At 43.3% G+C, this 20,310-nt stretch overlaps 1 protein-coding gene and 1 pseudogene across 3 annotated transcripts; one reads left to right on the top strand and one right to left on the bottom strand.

The window, feature by feature from the left end:
- Positions 1–462: 462 nt before the first annotated feature.
- prkcsh (PRKCSH beta subunit of glucosidase II) lies at positions 463–11,515 on the bottom strand. 2 transcript variants are annotated; one of them, XM_083649521.1, is made up of 17 exons: positions 11,081–11,515; positions 10,883–10,999; positions 10,566–10,661; positions 10,415–10,472; positions 7,022–7,139; positions 6,781–6,910; positions 6,140–6,224; positions 5,727–5,805; positions 5,474–5,557; positions 5,188–5,355; positions 5,009–5,099; positions 4,694–4,763; positions 4,383–4,472; positions 4,202–4,276; positions 4,016–4,115; positions 1,611–1,767; positions 463–667 (listed from the first exon to the last, which is right to left on the bottom strand). In XM_083649521.1, the coding sequence occupies exons 1-16, from the start codon at positions 11,163–11,165 to the stop codon at positions 1,624–1,626; spliced, it is 1,590 nt and encodes a 529-aa protein (XP_083505647.1). In that variant the 5' UTR covers positions 11,166–11,515; the 3' UTR covers positions 463–667; positions 1,611–1,623. The 2 variants fall into 2 exon arrangements, with proteins under 2 accessions (XP_083505647.1, XP_083505648.1); XM_083649522.1 differs by lacking the exon at positions 463–667 and adding an exon at positions 1,303–1,333.
- A 2,763-nt stretch (positions 11,516–14,278) lies between these two features.
- On the top strand, positions 14,279–15,328 carry LOC310788435 (phosphatidylcholine:ceramide cholinephosphotransferase 2 pseudogene; annotated as a pseudogene). The gene has a single exon. The product of its transcript is annotated as a phosphatidylcholine:ceramide cholinephosphotransferase 2 pseudogene (transcript).
- The last annotated feature ends 4,982 nt before the right edge of the window (positions 15,329–20,310 follow it).

Here is a 20,310-nt window from a genome sequence, read left to right on the forward strand (position 1 = left end):
CACAGTGATTAGAATCATTTGATAGCAAGATACATTGTAGCACGCCCTCCATTTTGCAATATATATATACGTATATATATATTTTTTTTACAGTAAAAGTAGGGATACATTTTTCTATACATTAAATCATTGTAGACAAAGGAAAATTGTGTGACAGCATCACAGAGGGAATGCAAGAATGTGTCCACAAGGATGGGCAACAATTCAAACACTTTTACATGCCAAGTCCTATGTGTTATTTCATGGTATTTAGCTTTTATAAGTATAATTTGTAGTATTAATAAATGCTAAATTGAATCTTGATTGTTAGAATAACTACATTTGTTAAAAATGACTACATTTTGTTTTCATTTAAAACTGTATAATTACTTCTGAAATACAGTGTGGCTTGAGAAATCACTAATTACAAGTTGGCTGCATGACTAATTGGCAATGAAACAACAGGAGGCAATTAGTTTGGAATAATGTTAAAAACAAGTTTATTTGAAAACAATGGAATGACGCTCTAGTTTAATGAATATATGAGAAAAGACAAAAGAAGATATGTCTACACATTGGAATTTCCCTCCCTTATTCTCTATTTTTTTAAACTGAGACCAGGGTGGTGAAGCTCACTGTAGCAGAGCAGGTTCATGTTGCTGCAGTCCTGTGGTCCCTTAAGAGCAACCTGCAACAGAGAGCACATACAGTATCGCGTCATTTCTGTGGCTTGTTCACCTAAGCCACCACTTCCTAGTTGTTACATTAGAGGCAGCTCAACTCAGTTACATTTAGTCCCCACAGGTTTGATTTCAAGGGAGTCAGCATTTACCAGTATACAGAAAGTAATGTACCTGTCCCTTGTGCTATTTTAAGATGAGCACCTACGTATAAACCTAGCTTGGAAGCTAAGAGGAAATGGGGGTGAGTGAAGGGGATATGTAAAGTAATTGGGGTTAGAGGCTTTGTTGTGTTAGGTCCCACTGACCAGACTACTCATCTACACTACACTGATATTGAAGGTACAATTCCTATGCTACAATATCACCATCATTCATGAAGACGAGAAATACTTCTCAAGCTGAATGGGAGACGCCTCCATCTGACCAAAATCAAATCACTGAATAAGAGTAAGTCGTAATAGCATTTTATATAACATTTGTCTCTTTTAAAAGGGAGAACTACACACAACATCTATTAACTCATCTATCCAGTATGCGTAAATTCTCAACAAAATTAAAATGAAAAATACGTAAATTCTCTATGTTTCCAGTAACCAACAATGAAGTCAACTGAAGTTGCATTACCTTGCTGTTCCTGCTCTCTGCTGTTCTGTTCTTCTTCTAATACGAAACTGTTATCGCAATGGGAAATGATTTTCTTCGTAAGTTGTAGCTACACATAATGAAGCTCTTATTAATATCATTAAGTGGCTTCAATAAGCACCTTGTAGAAATGATGGTGAATTGTTGAATGTAAATGTACTTCTTTTTCATTGGTGCAAAATCATTGTACTTCTGCTCAAAAATTTGACTTTAACCTTTAACAATCTTGGGCCACTGACTGCGTTATTCGGGTTGGCCAGCTGACATGTACGTACAAATTAAGGCTTAAAATTCTAAGAAACTTACAAGTGGAGTGAATCTAGAGCTCCTCGTGGCCGTGAAAAGAGTCCATGCTTGGCGGCTCGTGGCAGACAGCAGGGGTGATGAACTCCATCAGGTACTCACAGCGACTGGGCTCTGAGGTAGATGTTACAACTGTCTCCTTCCCACAGGTTAGCTTCACCTGAGAGGAAAGAGAGAGAACATCAACCTATTAGTGCTTTGTCCTGTGAGGACGGCAGCAATGGTGACGGCGGTACACTGCACCATCGCACCACTTATTTCACTATTTCTCTCTAAAAACTAGTCCAATGACAAGAACAACGAAAGCAATTGACAAATTATTTTTTTATCAAGTTTATTTATTTATTTACGTTTTTTTATGCTTTTTTCTCCCATTTTCTCCCCAATTGTACTTGGCCAATTTCCCCTGCTGTCCCGGTCATTGCTCCACCTCCTCTGCCGATCTGGAGAGAGCCATAGACGAGCACATGCTTCCTCCAATATATGTGCAGTCGCCAGTTGCTTCTTTTCACCTGAAAGCGAGGAGTTTCACTGGCAGGATGTGGCATGTGAGAGGATTATGCTATTCCCCCCAGTTCCACTCTCCCCCGAACAGGCACCCCAACCGACCAGAGGAGGCACTAGTACAGCGACCAGGACTCATACCCCACCGGCTTCCCATCTGCAGACACGGCCATTTGTGTCTGTAAGAACGGCTGACCAAGCCGGAAGGACCGCTACTGGGAATTGAAACTGGGTCTCCCCAGTGGAAGGAGAGTGCTTTTACCTCTACGTTACCAGTATTTGTTATATATATATATTTTTTTTTTACATGTATTTGTGTCTTGGCTCAACAGCATTCAGTAACTTTTTCCAGCTACTTCAACAATATAGTAAATTTAAACAGTCAAAGCACCTTAACTCATTCACCGCCAAAGACGTCTTTGACGTCTTATCAGAAATAGCCATCCACGCCAAAGACGTGTTTGACGTGTTTTTGTTTTTATGAGTGCAGCGCGTAGTTGAAACACTTACCCAGCCTCTGACATGTCATCTGGTCCCTATCCTCAAAGGGTAGCCGACAGCACGTTATCAAACACATACCGCAGCTGTTGTTTGAAACGAGGAAGAAGGAGGAAAAGAGGAAAAACAGAGAAACGCGCTTCCTTGTACAGAGGAAAAAACGGCATTGAAACGCCTCTCGGCGCGCTGCACTGCTGCCTTGCTGCAGGGCGAACCTGGATTGCCTAGTCAAACCCGTGACGAACATGATCGATCCGGTTCCAGCAGCGCCTGGTCCCAAAGCCAAGCCGCGGACCCGTTCCTGTGTCGTGTGACTCGTGTCGCAGCATTCGTCCCACTCCCAGCCCGAACGAGAGGAGGAAAACGCTGATGGGGAAGGAGGGGGAAGGAGGTGCGATCTAGCTGCAGGCAGCTGTGGACAGAACTCTCTCTCTCTGTGTGTGTGTGTGTGTGTGTGTGTGTGTGTGTGTGTGTCTGTGTCTGTGTCTGTGTGTCTGTCTGTCTGTCTGTCTGTGTGTCTGTCTGTACACTCACTCACACTGAGCAAACTGTATTGTTGAATGTAAAAAAAGCACTTCATATATATATATATATATATATATATATATATATATATATATATATATATATATATATATATTTTTTGTCATTTGTGTCATAATGAATAATATTTACATGTCTGATGTCAATACAGTTCAAAATAAAAGAATTGAGAGCGAGTTCTGCATGATATTGTGTGCTGTACATAAATGCCATTTTCTGCAATTTCTTTTCTCAGAGAGACATTTTGGGTGAAAACAGGGTGTATATAAATGGCTATAAGTAGAGTACAGAACATGCTAAAAGCTCACTTTTTTTCCCTGGTGAACCCAGAGACGTACATCTTCATTTTGAGGTATTGCAAATCACTCTGGTGCTAATAGATAATTTACTGTGGGTCTTGAAAGATGACCAACAATTATGAAAATCTTTGGCCTGTGCTAAATATTGGCAGTCCTAAACTGGCGGTGAATGAGTTAAGAATATGCAACCTATTTAAAAAGGTAGCAAAGCGGCTTGAGATAACTCTTGTTATGATTTGTCGCTATATAAATAGAACATTTATTGATTGATTGATTGAAAAAACTCACGTTCAACATACATTCTGGAGGAGACGGAGAGAAACTTAGGGTCTGTTTAAGAAAACCTGTCAGCGAGCAGGTTAGGTTCACAGAATCAGTTACAACGGTAACTGACCCAGAGTTAAGTTACCTCTCTTTCTGGAACTGAAAACCTGCAGTTTCCATAATCCCAGGGTTAACAAACTCAGAGTTTTCACTAAACACACTTTCTGGAATACCCCCCCCCCCCCCCCCCCCCCCCCCCCCCCCCAGGACTGAGAAGAGGCTTGAGTGGCCGAGACTTACTGTGGTGGATCTATTGGGGCCTTGCCAGCACCCTGTTCCATGTTCATACTTCATCAGAGCGTGGATGTCTCCCTCAGGACCTGCCCATGTTCCCCAGGTCCTAGAGAGAGGGAATGAGGGTTAGTCAAGCGATCTCTTAAAATAACACTGTGAAGGCTTAACGGACAGACACCGGTACTCTCTTACCCTAGGTTGGTTTCGGATCCGCCGTACTTGGGTTTCTGGGACACTCGGTTGAATGGACAGAGTCTGTAGATGTACCTGAAAATGAAGGAGGTGATAAGTCTCTCCTAATTGGGAATTGATACCAAATAATAAATAAGATCAATAGAAAAGATCATCTTCCAAAGGCAGAGGGTGAACATACTCTCCAGTAGTTAACTCATAGCACTGGCTGTACATGTAGGCAAACTCAGCGTTCGGCCCAAAGTCAAAGGAGATCTCCTTCTCAAGGCTCCTGCAGAGCAAAAGCAAAAACAAAATTACATCAGTATTATTTGTCAATCAACCCCAAGATTTGTGTTTGTAGTGTTCAATTAATAACACTGTGATTATGCCGCTAACAACATTAATATTCTTTTGGCTGCAGCTGTCAAAGTTACACTGCAGTTGTGGTAGCAAACACTGTGACTGCATTTCTGGGAACGAAGCCCATTCATACTCATGCTGAGGACTTACTTGATCTGATCATCGACTTCGCGGAGAGCTCTCTCAGCCTCATCAAATGCATCCCTGGTTTTCTGAGCAGCTGGGAATCAGACACACTTTATTAAATTGACAGTAAAGACCCATAAAACTCTAAATTACATCAATCCGGCAACATGCATAAACACATATGGACTAGATTTATATACATTGCTAGCCCCCCCCCCCCCCCCCCCCCATCCCCACAATGTCATCATCCAACGCAATGTTCCACTGTGGACATCGCCCATCCATAATCTGTTTAGTAAATATACACTCATAAATGATATACAGTATACACACGCTCACCATCAATGAGGGTCTGTGTCTCTTGGTCATAGGATGGCATGGTCTCCTCGTTGGCATCTTTCTTCTCCTGAGTTTGCGTCGTAGGAGGGATCTGCATATCAAACCCAGATAGAGTGACTCACTGCGACAAATGTGAGACTCCCACAGCATAGGGTGATGGAGAGACTTAGTCAGCTTACCTTGTCGTCATCCTCGTCTTGGTCTTCTTCTTCTTCCTCTTCCTCCTCTTCTTCCTCCTCCTCCTCTGGGATTTCATCCTCAGGGTATTGGTCAGAGTCGCTGTCAGGGACTGGCTCCCTCACCTCTTCCTGCGGGGTCTCCACCGGTGCTGGGGTGTCTGCTTGGGCCTGACACCGACCAAGTCACAAATTTAGATAAGACGATGCTTCTTTACACTGGGATAGACGACTATAGAGACAATAGAAGTATATCTGATCTTATATCTCATCTTATTCAGGTTCTTACCTCCGATATGTATTTTTCTTTGATGTTACTCCAAACAGTCTCAAAAGCTGCTCTGTCCACTTTGTCCAATCCTCCCAACAATCCCTAAATGAACCAAGGACAGAAGCATGTCTTGTTTTGTCCAGCTCAGAAAGTGCTGTTACAATTGATAATTGTACTTTATGATAATCACATTTTATTAATATTATGTGTAAAATTACCAACACCGAAGTCTGCATAGAGATGATCAGAGTTGAGAATTACATCATCTTACCTGAACCTCTGCCTCTGTCAGTGAACCATCTGAATCTTGGTCCAGCTCAGCATGGGACAGAAGCTCCTCCACAGAGACACTGAGATCAACAAAAATACAAGATCACCCACTCAATCACAATAATGGCTCGCTAAATATCTGCAAGTCATCCAATAAAGTCATAGAAAAACACAATTGGGTAACAAAGACTCAAAATGGCCAATACAGATAACAAACCAAACCACTGAAGGTATTGTTACATCCCCAGCTTTCATTGAGCAATAATTAGATTTTTAAGAAAGGGTTACAATTGTTGGCACCTTCTGTTGGAAAGCTTATTAAAGTCCTCCCTGGTGAATTTCACTATGCTGTATGCTTTTATAAATCTCACTTTATCAAGGGTGCTAGTAATTCTGCAGGGCACCAATACTCACAAGCCATCTGCATCATCATCCAGTTCTCCAAAAGCCTCAGCCATCCTAACCTTGTCCTTCTCCATATCGATGAGAGCTTTTTGATCTGAAACAAGATATAGAGTGAAATGAGACACTTTCTTACTGCATATTAATGGTCAGGAATAGTGATCATACGCACTCATTTCTATACAATGTAAGCTCAGCACATAATATGGCAGAATCATATTCAGGAGACTCGCGGTTTTGCACAAGAAATCACACCCAGTTGTGCAGGTTTGCGCAGGTTGGACCCTTCTCCCCCTCCCCTTCTCTCTGGCACTGTGCGTGCCTGTGTGTGTATGAGTGTGTGTGTGTGTGTGTGTGTGTGTGTGTGTGTGTGTGTGTATGAGTGTGCTAGGAGTTGCATGATTTCTTCAAGTCGACCTTTCTACCAATAAAGTCGCGTCAATGTCGACTAATCGTCATGTGGTGCAACGGTGGTATTAAAAACAAAAAGAAACTCTACATCTCGTGCGCAAATCCCGTGCACACATCTCGGCTCAAACGGACACACGTCACTTATATGGGATGTGGGGATGTAGATATAATCCATCCTTGTCATGTGGTGCCTATACAAACTGCAGATGGTGATATACTGGCCACATGTCAATATACAGTACCTTCCCAGGCCTTCAGATGGCGTTCTTTAGCTTCTTTTTCTGGCTGCTCTGCAGTCTCCTTCACAGTTCTCAGGGCCTCCACCTGCTCTTCCATACCCTTCTTACTAGCCTGGAGTTCTGTTAATTTACCCTGTTGAGACAGAGGAAGTCAATAAATAAACTCAAACAACATAAATAAGCAGAGTGTTTCCCCTACCATTGCCTTGGGGGGGGACCTGCTCAATACAATCCCCAAAAGTACCTGTTTTTCTTCTTGGCCCCTCTTGGCCTCATGTACAAGTTGTTGTTTAAGCTGAAAGCCCTCCTTGGCAATCTCCGCCATCTTCTGCAGGCTTTCCCTCTCTTTGTGCCCCAAGTCCCTGTAGATCACACAGGAAATAAATTATTTACTTAACAAGTAGGAAACACTTCCCTACAGCTGTGCAGTAATCTCTGACACTGGGGACAACTGTCGCCAAAAGACTCATTTTGAAGGAATGGAGGTCCTCCTCTTCACCTTCTTTTCAGGTGTGGCTGATGGACATGATCTCTGTTATACAGATGGAGAGACTGAGATTCCTCAGAGCCAACTCGCTTAGAAGGTTCTCAACTATCTGGAACCCGTTTTTGGTCTACTTTGACAAGGTTAAGAATGACTAGTGACTGAGGTTAGGGGTGATGCACGGCTTGCCCGGCTGGCTTCCCATGGACCCCTTGCGTAGGATCCCATGCACAATATCTCATACAAGCACATAAGCACCTTATGCGGCTGGTAGCACCACGTTACAATGCTAAATGTCAAAGATGTATGTATTTTTTTCTCTCTTATTTTCCTGTATCTGAGCCTGTTTGTTTGTTTATTGTTTATCGGGTTCATCACTGATGATGTGTCCAAGTAGCACCAAGGGGTGTATTCTATAACTATAATCAGAAACAGAAAAACTTTATTGATCCCAGAGGGGAAATTGAGTAATGCTACAGTTGCTCACACTCAGGTACTGTAGGGAAAAATATAAAGACAGTATAGGAAGAATAGGTATAGACAATAAAATAATAAAATAGAAGTTAGGTATATACAATAAAGTGTCAAAAATATGTGCCTTCCCCTACAATCCTTACCAAAGTATTATTGAGTAAGAAGTGAGAATATGTGAGATACATAATATTATATTATATACAGCAGTGGTAATAATAATAATAAGAGTACAGTGCATTCCAGTTAATAAAATGAAGATCCGTAACAGTGCGGATTTTTTGCATTTGATTATTTAGCAGTTATTGCACATTGTTGCACAGATCAGTGGGCCATACCACGAATGTAGGATAAGCAGATCCAGGATCTGTCCCTTGATCTGGTTTGGCTTAACCAGATCATTGGCATCTAGCTAGATTCTAGCTAAGTCATACCACGAATGTAGTTCTCAACTTGTTAAGTGGATCCAGGTTTTTCTAATCAAGTTGAGAGCGTGTGCACATGAAAATGCTCGTGCACGGGAGCTCGTGCCCGCAAAAGAGGCGTGATTTTTAACAAATAGCCAATCACAATCCAATATGGACTGCTCCAGCTTTTACAGCACCAGACACGCCTATTTCCTCATTCATTCAAAGCGCAAATCGTGAAGCTTTACTGTATGTCAGAATCAAAATCCATGTTGGATATTATTAGTCTCTTCCCAAATGACTGTCTAAAGTTACCGCTTTTATTCACATCAGTCATTTCTTTGAAGAGCGGTTTCTGCCTCCACATATCCACAGCAGCTCAATTCATCCTCTCCAATAAACTCAATAAAACCGGCATGTCTTTTTTGCGAGTGGAAGTAATGTGTAATCTATCTGTCTAAATGTCCAAAATCCGTAGGCATTTAGACCATTTACGCTCAAATGAATAATGATCTCATGATGTGTTTGGTCGAACTGATGGAATTAATCCTATAAGCTAATAGGCTATCAATAAAAAAATAATGATAATAAAATTAAAAAAGGCTGCTGAACTGAATCGACCCGGTACATGCGGGCATAGATTTCATTTATAAAAAATAGCCTATTTTGGCGTCACATACAGTATAGGCTATTGGCAGCAGAGGATATCTCCATATTTCATACAAGGACTATGCTGGAAATAATATGAAGTTCTGTTCAATCACATCATACAGGTCAAAAGCAACACAGTTGCAGCTGCAAAATGCAGGAGTAGCCTAGATATGAATAATCTGTGTGCAGGCGATCCAATTACTAGGCCAGGGATACTCAACTTGCTTTGCCCGGGGGCCACTTTTGTGAAATGATAGAAGGCCACGGGCCAGTTAATAAACAAACAGTATACATTTTTCTGTAGCGGATTATAGGTTTTTGGGATGTCAGCCGGAGTTTAGTCTGACAATGTTGTGCACACCGGATAGTTAGTTAGGTTCAGGTGCACTGTGTAAAAAAAAAAAAAAAAATCCATTGCAGGCCGCATATGGCCCGCGGGCAAGTTGAGTATCACTGTGGCTATTCTGGCATGTATGACCATGTCCAACCTAACGTCAGCCTCAGCTCCTTTGCGGTTTGGAGACGTTTATGTAACGTTTTTACGCCGGTTTAGTGATATTTCTCCACTCACCGTTCAGCTGCAATCGATCAGCGGGGTCAAACGTATCTAGCCTATTTGAGAGCACAAAAATGAATATATAAAAACATATTCCAAAGTGGTAAGTAGGGCTTAATTTAAATGTAGCCTGCAACAAGTGCAAGGCTTCAGTCCTCAATTAATTCAACAGGGGCCTGTTTTTTTTCTTTTTCATTTGAATGCAATGTATTTTTCATATGGGGACCATATGAATGGCAACTCGCTGTTTCCAGAGAGCTGATTGGTAAGCAGGTGTGTCTTTCATGGGTTTTGATCTTATCCTCTGAACTTAACCTGCTACAAAGCAGGTTAGCCTACTAGAGCATAAGTTGCTATGGTGATCTATCTCGGTAAGAAGTTAACTAGCGTCGGGGTATGGCAAACCTAGGGTTAAACCTGAAGTTACCTCGCTAAGCCACTAATCTTGCTTCGTGGTATAGGCCCCAGGTATACCGTACATTATAATACATGGGGTTTTTTAAAGTTTGAATGTGTGTAGCCTATATGTTGTATAGAAATAAAGGCCTGTCCATCAGGGGCTTGTATAATGTCATGGTAAGTACAACTGAAGTCTGCGAGGGCACAGTACACAAGTACGGACGAATCATGGACATTTGGATTCATCATAGGTTTCAGGTCAAACACACTCTTAGTCTCGGCTTGGTCTTTTCCCTGCTGCATTTGAAAAGTGTCTCGAGGGAACTTTTATGATTTGGCGCTATATATATACAATTGACTTAACTGTCTCACACTCATAGTATGTTAATGATTAAAAAAGAAAGTAAATTGACCCTAAATTTATTTTGAGTCTAAGTGCATGGAACAAAAACAAACAAATATTAACAACAAACAGAAACATGCCTTAGATGTTATAGAGTGGGTATGTCAGTTGAAATTCAAAGACATTCTCCAAAGACATTCGGGACCACAATGGAAATAAGTTTGATGACTTTTTTGTGATATCCTGATGAATTATTTGTTACTGTATGCTTGTTGCTGTACTCTTATTTTTTGATTTGACAAATAAATTAATTCATTCCTTCTCACCTGCAGGTGTTCTGACAGGCAGCACCACTGTTGTACTCATCTGTTGTGTCACAGCAGTCTGTAGAGGAAACACAAATTAATCAAAACACTGGTCACACTGCATGCCTGAATAAACGATTCAGGGGCTTTTTTGGGGGGGGGGCATTCTTACCACAGACACCATCATTGATGCGGGAGGAAGGGATGAAGGCTGATCGGAAACCTGCGTTTGTGCAGTGGAAGCTGCCGTTGGGACAAGCAGCAGTGCCTGCAAGAACAGAAATGTGTTATTCCTGCAAATCCATAGCCGACTGATAAAGGATGGTACTGACAGAGTAAGATGCCTATGACTTCTCTGAGGGACTGATGTATTTAATTCAGTGTACTGTGACAAAATACTGAATAACAAACAGTCTCAAAATAATTCTCAGCTTGTTGACTGATAGGATTCTCCAGTATCTTGGTTGTCAAGATGTGAGATGAATGCACCTGGTTCGTCAGAGCCATCTTGGCAGTCACAGTAATCGTCGTTCACTCTGTCAAAGGGAATGGTGCGGGAGCCATCCAGGCAAGTGAAAGGTTTATCCTCTTCATAGAACTGCCGCTCTGTTGGGGGTCAACAGGGGGAAACAAGTCAGTGCCATGACATCTCCAAATAGTATCTGTAATGAAATCCTTGATACTCACTTGATAGAGGAACACCGCGAGGCCGCTGGACTTCCACCGCTGACACCCCGAGACTCAGTAGCAGCAGCAGATACACACAGGACATGGTGGTTATGGTGCAGCTACAGACTGTTAGCGTTAGCGTTAGCTAGTTCGAGAGATTCGGCTAACGTTACTCCAGAAACGTCTCTCAATGAAATGCAATTACAAATGAATACAAGTCTGGCACTTGCGGTGTGTGTGTCTGTGACAGGACAGGCCACGTACCACAATGACAATTAACGTTAACGAATGACAGCGACTCCGGCTTGTTGGTTATAGCAAACAAAATCCAAAATATAGACTTTAACGAAACATTTATAAATGTATCTATGCTGCTATCTCTGCCGAAAATTATTATTAAAAACAAAAACTATGTACCGGTACGTTTTTCCTAAGATAATAAATGGCTAGTCATTACCATTACCCTTCCTTGTTCCGCAACAACAATGCGCATGCATGCCAAAGAACTTTTATGGAAAGAAATGACAGCTCCATATTGCCCCATTGCAACATCAGCGCCCAGCAGCCTCCGCCATTTTTTATTTTTGGAAGCGTGACAGCGCCAAAAGAACCTCGCACAGGCTCGCAGTGGTCAGCTGCGGTAGCGCGGGCCCCTATAATCAACCTCTCTAAACAGTAACTCAACGGGAGAACACTCTAAATTTCGTGGATTCACATCTTTTCTGGGCGTACTGCAAATCTTGATTGAAGTGGTGTAGTGCAGGGATGTAAAACAACAACCATATTGTGGAAACTAAGCAAAATTTTTCGTTTTTTTCTTTTAGTTTTTTCAAGATAAATAGTAAATGCGGCTGTCGTCCACTCCGTCAGAAGTGCGTTGCTGTGTTTTTAACCTCGGGTCCTTTTCATTAGCTATTTATCTTGAAAAAACTAAAAGAAAGTTTCCACAGCTTAGTTTCCACAATATGGTTGTTGTTTTACATCCCTGCACTACACCACTTCAATCAAGATTTGCAGTACGCCCAGAAAAGATGTGAATCCACGAAATTTAGAGTGTTCTCCCGTTGAGTTACTGTTTAGAGAGGCTGATTATAGGGGCCCGCGCTACCGCAGCTGACCACTGCGAGGCGCATTCTGTTTCCAAAAATGGCCGGAGTGTCGTCTCTTTCCTTCCATGCTCTTTGTGCATGCTTCTTCTTCTTCTTCTTCTTATTCTTTGATGTTTAATAGCAGTTGGCCCCAAAGTGTTGCATTACCGCCAACTACTGGATTCAAACTGAACTGAACTGAATTGACAATGTGCATGAGCAAACCAACTGGACTGGAGTGTTGAACAGGAGATTAAGAAACAACTACTCAATCAATTTATTTGAGAAATTTGATAATATAGCCTATGTGTATATATTGCCTGCTGTTTTCCCTAATAGACCTGCCAATGAAAAGTCTTGATGTTTTAGCCTTCCACAGTGACAGAAAAATAACATTTCTCTGTTTTGTATTTCCTACAGTGTAGTAGTATTATGTTCAACAGTTTCTGCTTGGCTACAGTGTATGCATTTTCCATGAGAGAGCGAATGACCTATTATACGGGTGATGATACTTTCTTCCCTTCACTTCCAGGCTCCAGCCCACCTTCCTCCCAGCCCCAGCATGCCTTTGTATGTTATACAGATGTCTTCCAGTTTCCTGCTCATCCCAATACTCCTGCCATACTGATTGTACATTATGTTCTAATGAATGTCTTAACTTTAGCTTAATGGAACTTGTAGGGTGAATGGGATTTATATGGGGTTTTCGGTTAAATGCATGAAATAAGGTCTGTGGTTAACAAAAGCTTATGAAACAGCGAAGTTTGTGTTCAGCAAGAATCTTCACAAACGAGGACCACTTTAATGACTTGAAGTATAAATGCGTTTTTAATGCGATTTTCAGAAAACACTTCAAACTTGACATCACTGATGATGTAATTTACTACTATTTACTACCATTATACTGTATAGTAGTAAACTCTGCGCTATTAAAGAAAGATTGTATTGCGCAAGTGGGATCACTGATGACATCACTGATGACATTGCTCAATTGAGCATGCTCAGAATGCTGCCCTATTAGTAACGCTGCCGAGATTGTAATTGCTTGAGTCACATCACTGGTGACATCATCACTGATGACATCACTCACTGATGAGGGATGACATCACAATTGCTCGAGTGACATCACTGATCATCGAGTGCTATTGTGATGTTATGGACATTGTGAGATCATCAGTTTTGTCATAAAAAAAATCCTTCCCTGCATCGGGGAGATATTGACATCACCAATCATATACACAAGTGTTACAATCACCCCTTTCCACATGTAGATAATATTCACTTATATTTGCTATGGCTGATTTATCCATTGGCGGTGGTTTGCTTATTGATAATGAAAACTGCGCCATTTTGGTCCCACGGGGCTGCCGTAATGTTTGTTAAGATGGATGCTGCACATGTGCACGGGAGCCGGGAGCTTGGTCCGTACCATCCAGAGGAGTGGAGCAGTGGCGTGGCCCTGAACGCAGCATTCTGTCAGACTAGTCTGCGTGTTGTTTTGCACTGTTTTGATAGTTTTGTTTTGTCCTACTTTTGGGACTATATGAATGTGGGAGGATTGCTATGGATTCCTCTCACATAACTACAGAGTTGAGCTGGCGAAGTGTCGGGACCAGCCGGGAAGCTTCTGGAGGCCGCATCCGCTAAACGTATTGGGTGAGTGAGCCTTCACTTCAATTGGTAAATCAGCCTCATTCATTGCTGTCCATTCATGTTACAATAGTCGGTATATAGTACTAAAATTCCCCTAGACACGAGTTTGATTGAAAAGCTGGAAGGAAAAAAATCAGTGAAGATGTAATTAATGATGTCACTTGAGTGGTGATTCATTGGTGATGTCATAAATGACTGATGATGTCATACCAACTGATGATGTCATAGACATTGTGACATCATCAGTAATGAGTAATCTCGCACACTGCAAGGCTCCAAGTTGAGTATTTAAATACACTCAACTTGGAGCCTTACCTTAGCTTTCTTTTTTCTTCTACCAGTTTCTGCCTCGAGCTCTGCACCTGCCCTATTCAGGCTTGGATGTGCGTGTCTCGACTTTTTCTCATCATCAGTAATGAGCTCACAGTTCTCACAGTTCTCATTTAGTGTGATGGCAAATTTTTAATGCACCCACATGGAAGATACCCTGACAACAGCAGATCCACCTCCTACTCTGTCAACGGTCACCAACGACAACAATGCCCGCCCCTCATCTCCCGAGTCCACTGACGATGGCAACAAGCACGGCAACAGTACGCCTGCCACCAACAGCTTTACCCAACAGAGCCATCTGATTCACTCGGTGCACAACAGAGTGAAACGGCACCGCAACTACATTAAGATCGCCCTACCCGAGGAGCAGGCCGACCCGCTGCCGAAGGAGTGGTGGAAGACGGGCGTGGCCTTCCTCTACGCCCTGCTCAACCTGCTCCTCACCATAATCATCATCACCATCATCCACGAGCGTGTGCCTGACAAGTCGGACTGCCCACCACTGCCTGACAAGTTCTTCGACTATGTGGACCGCATGCACTGGGCTTTCACCGTCTCAGAGGTCAACGGCATCATCCTGTGCGGCGTCTTGACTGTCCAGTGGATCTTCCTCACACACAGGTCTATAGTGGGTCGTCGTTGTTTCTTCCTGATTGGGACTTTGTACATGTACCGCTGTATCACCATGTACATCACCACCCTGCCTTTGCCTAGCAAACACATTGTCTGCGCTCCCAAACTGCATAACGACTCTACAGGGAAGATCAGGAGGATACTGAGCCTGATCACGGGAGGTGGTCTTCAAGTGACTGGTTCTCAGGTGATGTGTGGTGACTTAATGTACAGCGGTCATACGGTCATGTTGACTCTGTCCTACCTCTTCATTAAAGAGTACTCTCCTCGGTGGATGTGGTGGTACCACTGGCTCTGCTGGGTGCTGAGCGCCACAGGAATCATCTGCATCTTGATTTCCCATGAGCACTACAGCGTCGACGTAGTGAGTGGCTACTTTGTCACCACCAGGATATTCTGGTGGTACCACACCATGGCCAACACACATGCACTACGCCATGCTCCTAACAACTGCCTGTCGAGGACCTGGTGGAACCCCATCTTCAACTTCCTGGAGAAGAACGTCCAGACGAGCGTGCCCATCAAGTTCTCCTGGCCCGTGACAATCAAGTTATCTTGACCCGTAGCCCTGACCGCCTCCTGCACACAGTGCTATGGGCAAGATCATGGAGGGAGGTAGGGATGAATGACCAGAGGGAGAGGGAAGGAGCAGGAGGAGAAGGTATTTCTCTGACCGACTGAAGTCTGATGTGTGATGTGATGGAACCTCTACGGAGACAGGAGAGTCAAAGGAACTGTTAATAATGTCAAATTAATTTATTAATGAAAAAAGCAACGAGGAAGAGGAGTTGCCATGTCTCCGGTGTTACGAGGTTTATCTACATGGCTGCATATTCAACCGCCAAAATACTGACGTGCTGTTGCTGTAATTTCCTAATCGGAAGTGGCTGCAATTTTCTCAACGTCAACATCCATCTGTTGCTAAGGCAGAATGTTTGGACAACACCAAGGAAACGCTTTAACCACTCTGGTACAAACTCTTCCCCAGTCCTCACTAACCATCCAGAAGGTCATGTGACCAATTTCCAAAATGTCTGATGATCCAATGGACCTGGAAGCCCTAACACCAAACCAGCTTCTGTTGAAAACCAAGCCAATACTACCACATGGACTATTTGTAAAAAGAACATCAAATGCAGTTGGAGACAGGTGCAGTAGATGGCAGATCTGTTTCGGAAACAGTGGACAGAGGAATACGTACCTCTAACTGACTGGCTTCTAGCCAGATTTGAGAGAGAGAGAGAGAGAGAGAGAGAGAGAGAGAGAGAGAGAGATGGGCAGTGTGATGATGTCCTTCAAAACCAAACATAAATAGGCTGTTTTGAGTTTGTCACACCGCAGAAAAATGTGTTATTAACACCCAGCCAAATTTCAACTAATAAAAAGTGCCCACCCAAGAATTGTCACCTCACAAATATTATGAAATAGAACTGTAAATATGCAAATATTGTTTTTTTATTCTTGTGTTTCCCTTGGAAAATGACCCGTTTTATTTGGGTTCTCCTTGTCCTGCACAAAACACAGGTTATACGTCTCAGCCAATATAATTGCATTGTGAAAATAAAAAAAATGCAAGCAGGATTATAACTCATCTATCCATCCAAAGGGGGCCGGCTGTAAGAGGACGGGGGGTTTGCAAGAAAACACTTCACCGAAATGTGTGTCTGAAAACATTTTGAGGTGACAGACAAGTAATAATGAGATTCAGGAGTTTCCAGAGGCAGTGAGTCATGCTAGACGCCCTGATTTGTATAAAATAGCCTGGACCTCAACTTTATGCAAATGTAGAGCGCAGCCAACGTGACGCCCCCTCTCGAAACGCACCGTGGTGCTACCAGAAAGCATTGCACGTCTGCTTTAGATAGGAAATGAATGAGAAGCGTCGAAATGACGGATCCTGTGGAAATGTACCAATACGGTCAGCCGCCTATACTGGGTTTTGACTATGTTAATTTTGTGACCTAAATGGGTGCGTTGCTGCTTTGTAATTTTATAAAGTTTGAAATGAATTCTTACATTACTTTGTTAATAGAGTCGCTACCGCAGGGATGACGTATTTTTGTAGGCTTACCCAGAAATCGCCGCCATGCTGGTAGGGGGAAAACGCAATGGGATTTTTGTATAGGCTATGGGGATTTCGGTTAAGGTTAAATGCATGAAATAATGTCTGTGGTTTAACAAGAGTTGATGAAACAGCAACGTTTGTGTTCAGCAGGATCATCTAAACAGCAACGTTTGTGTTCAGCAGGATCATCTTCACAACGTTTGTGTTCAGCAGGATCATCTTCACAAATGTGGACCACTTTTATGACACAGACCTTATTTCATGCATTTAACCGAAATCCCTATACTAAAATCCCATTGCCTTTTCCCTTACGAACTGGAATTGCTACTTCCGGACTCCTGTGGTAGGCTACTCTATAAATCAAATTTCCATGAGTGATATTGTTTGTCACATTTTTTGGTATTTAGTAAATAGCGCGAATTCGCAATACTGTAGCTGCCTGCCACCAGATATGCGAATTCCACCACTCCATTGTGAGGTCATCCACTCATAGTGAAATGTCCCCCTCTTTTAGCCAACTGGCATGAACACAAACACAAACACACCTCACACACACACACTTGACTTCCATGCCAAATTTCAGCCTCCTAAAGCATGGTGAATTTTTTGTGGCCCGACAGACCGACCGACCGACAGACCAACCAACCAAACAACCAAGAGAGTGACTTAATAGAGCTGCTGACCCTGTTGGCCGCAGCTAAAAACATTTACAGAATGATAAGAGTGCATAACAGCTTACAGACTCTATTGTAAACAACACAGACGGATTCATATTTTACTATCCAATAGCATGGACTGTTCGGGGACTGATTACATTGTGGCACGTGAAGTGAGCGGGCACTGCCCCCTAGTTGCCCACTCGTGGCGCCGACACTGAACCCATCACAGAGATAAATGGATTCAGACGGACAGAGTTCAGTTCAGTGAGTGATGTCATCAGTGATTACATCATCAGGAAATTAAGGGAAAATTCTCATAAAATAGCTTAACTTTGGGAAAATGGAAAAACCGGCTTCGTCACCTAATGTCTCTTCCAATGCCTGTATAAAGTTCCATATCAATTGGCCAACCGGTTGCGGAGATATATGGAGGACAGAGTTTCCTTGTGTGCTGTTGACAGAGGACAGAGTTTCCTTGATTCCTATAGTACGGTAAGCTATAGCAGATAAGTATGTAAGGTGACATCAGATATCACTGTTGACATTGTGACATCATCAGTGGTGTCATAAATCACTGATGATGTCACTGTTTAGTTATTGATGTCACAATGTCTATGCATTAGTGACATCATCAGTGATTTAATGACAGAGACTATAAGAGGGTCTTGTATATATATATGTATGTATGTCCCAAAGAAAGAAAGTGGCCAGTTCTACTAGCCTCTGCAGGGAAGGAATTATGACATCACTGATGATGTCACAATGTCTATGACATCATCAGTGATGTCATGAATCATCCCAGCTGAGGCTATATACACGCCCCTGTCAAATTTCCACAGGAAAATGAACATGCCAGGAAGACACCTGCTTTGCTCTATAGTTATGCTCCTCACCTTGAGCACTGTGTCAGCTGTTCAAAAGCTCAATACAATCAATGATTTGAAGAAAATCAACTTTGGCCATTCTGTCCCCATGCACAGCCTTGTGCTGCTCCACTGGTTTGCAAACACCGTTGACATTGATAACGGTGCCATACTGCTGACCTTTGATCCAAACAATGGAGATTATGGTAGTCATCATTATGGGAACTTTGAGCGGCTGCTGAACCCACTGCTTCGGGGACCTGCCAGGTTCTGCTACCGAGACTACACTATTGGCAATCTCTATCGAGCAAACTCTATGGCACTTCCATCCTATGTCACTGAGCGCGTACACAACTTGATAGAACATGGTGAAAGAAATAGAGACCGAATCATATTTAGAGTCAGGGAGCGGAACACAGATAATACTGCAGCTAGGCCAACGATAGACCAGGTGTGTCTCACACAGCATTATGAGTATTCTTTATCATACGATCCAGCACACACCTACTGCATCACTACCAACCTAATAAACCAGATCAGAAAGTTCTCTTTGGCGCTAAATGAAAGGAACTCACTGTACAAGCTCAGAGACGACTTTGGAAGTAAGATGAATGATTCCCAATTAAGGCACCGCAGAAACATCTGGGGGGACCTTGCTTGTCTGGGATTGCTGTTGTTTATTGTGATCGAAGAAAGGGTTTCCTCAAACCAATCCAGATCTCCAGCATCTCTAGCTTCCCCGATCCGAGGCCCGATGCACGGTGACGAGCTGCATGATCTCTTCCACCGAAAATTGTGTGCGAACTCAAGACCGGTGTTGCAGACGCTGCAGGCGTGTGATGCCACTGACTCTGGCCTGGTTAAGTGGGATGTCCTGAGGGCTGTTCTCAGCAACTTCCTCTTTCCCCTGAACCCTCACACCTTCCAGAAGTTGACCAGCCGCTACGGGGTAAGAGAGACAGGGCAAGTGAAATGGAAAGACTTCCTGGGACACTTCATGAGCCCAGTCAAAGAAAATGGCAATACGACTCTTCACAATGGCAGGGCCTCTGAGCATGCCAACTCAGAGGAAGCCCACTTCTATCCCCAGGACATTTACTCTCGAGTGAAGGACATTTTCTGCCTCCTAAATGGGGAGGCAGTGGGTTGGATCACCAGGTCCTCTCTGCAACTTGCATTGGAGATGCCACAGTGCTACCTGCTCAACCCCAAGGGCCCGGGCCGGACAGATCCCAGACTCTCCCGGCCCCATCTGAGCTGCTCCCAGGTCGGAGAGCTGCTCAACATGCTGGACCCGGAGCACACTGGGTTCATCCAGTTGCCCAGCTTGGAAAGACTCAACACCAGCATTGCCTCCACTCCCGTGTGCAGGATTGTACCTCCGCCTTCACCAACTAGTGCTGAACCTCTGGACATCACTGAGGAGACTGTGGAGGAGCATAATACATCAGATGAGAGGCAGACCACACAGTGGGCTGATAAAGTGTCCCTGGCATCTGATTCATGGAGAACAGTGGAGAGCTTGCTGCGGGACAAGCTGTGTGAGCAGATCTGTTCAGTGCTGGCGGATCTGAAGCTGTGTGACACACAGCAGACTGGATGTGTCAAACAGGAAGATCTACAGAAGGTCATACTCTACTATGGCATGCCCATCAGTCACACACACTTCATGAATCTATCTAAGCCCTACTCCAGCTCTAGACCTGGTAGCTGTTCTGGCTGGGTTTGCTATAGTGACTTCCTAAGAAACCTGGGGGTTCCACTACCAGACGAAGCCTTGAAGCCCATGATCAAGATCGTCCAAGGGAACAACTTGACTGCATTCCAACTGATGGACAAGAATGGTGACGTCATGGTCAACTGCCATGATTTCAAAGAGCTGTACAATAGCATGGGATTGGTTTACAGAGAGAGGGAGTACCAGCGCCTGCTGCATATGATCGGCCTGCATCCC

Source organism: Poromitra crassiceps, assembly GCF_964638095.1.
Source record: "Poromitra crassiceps genome assembly, chromosome: 13".
In the NCBI taxonomy this organism is placed as follows: Eukaryota; Metazoa; Chordata; class Actinopteri; order Beryciformes; family Melamphaidae; genus Poromitra; species Poromitra crassiceps.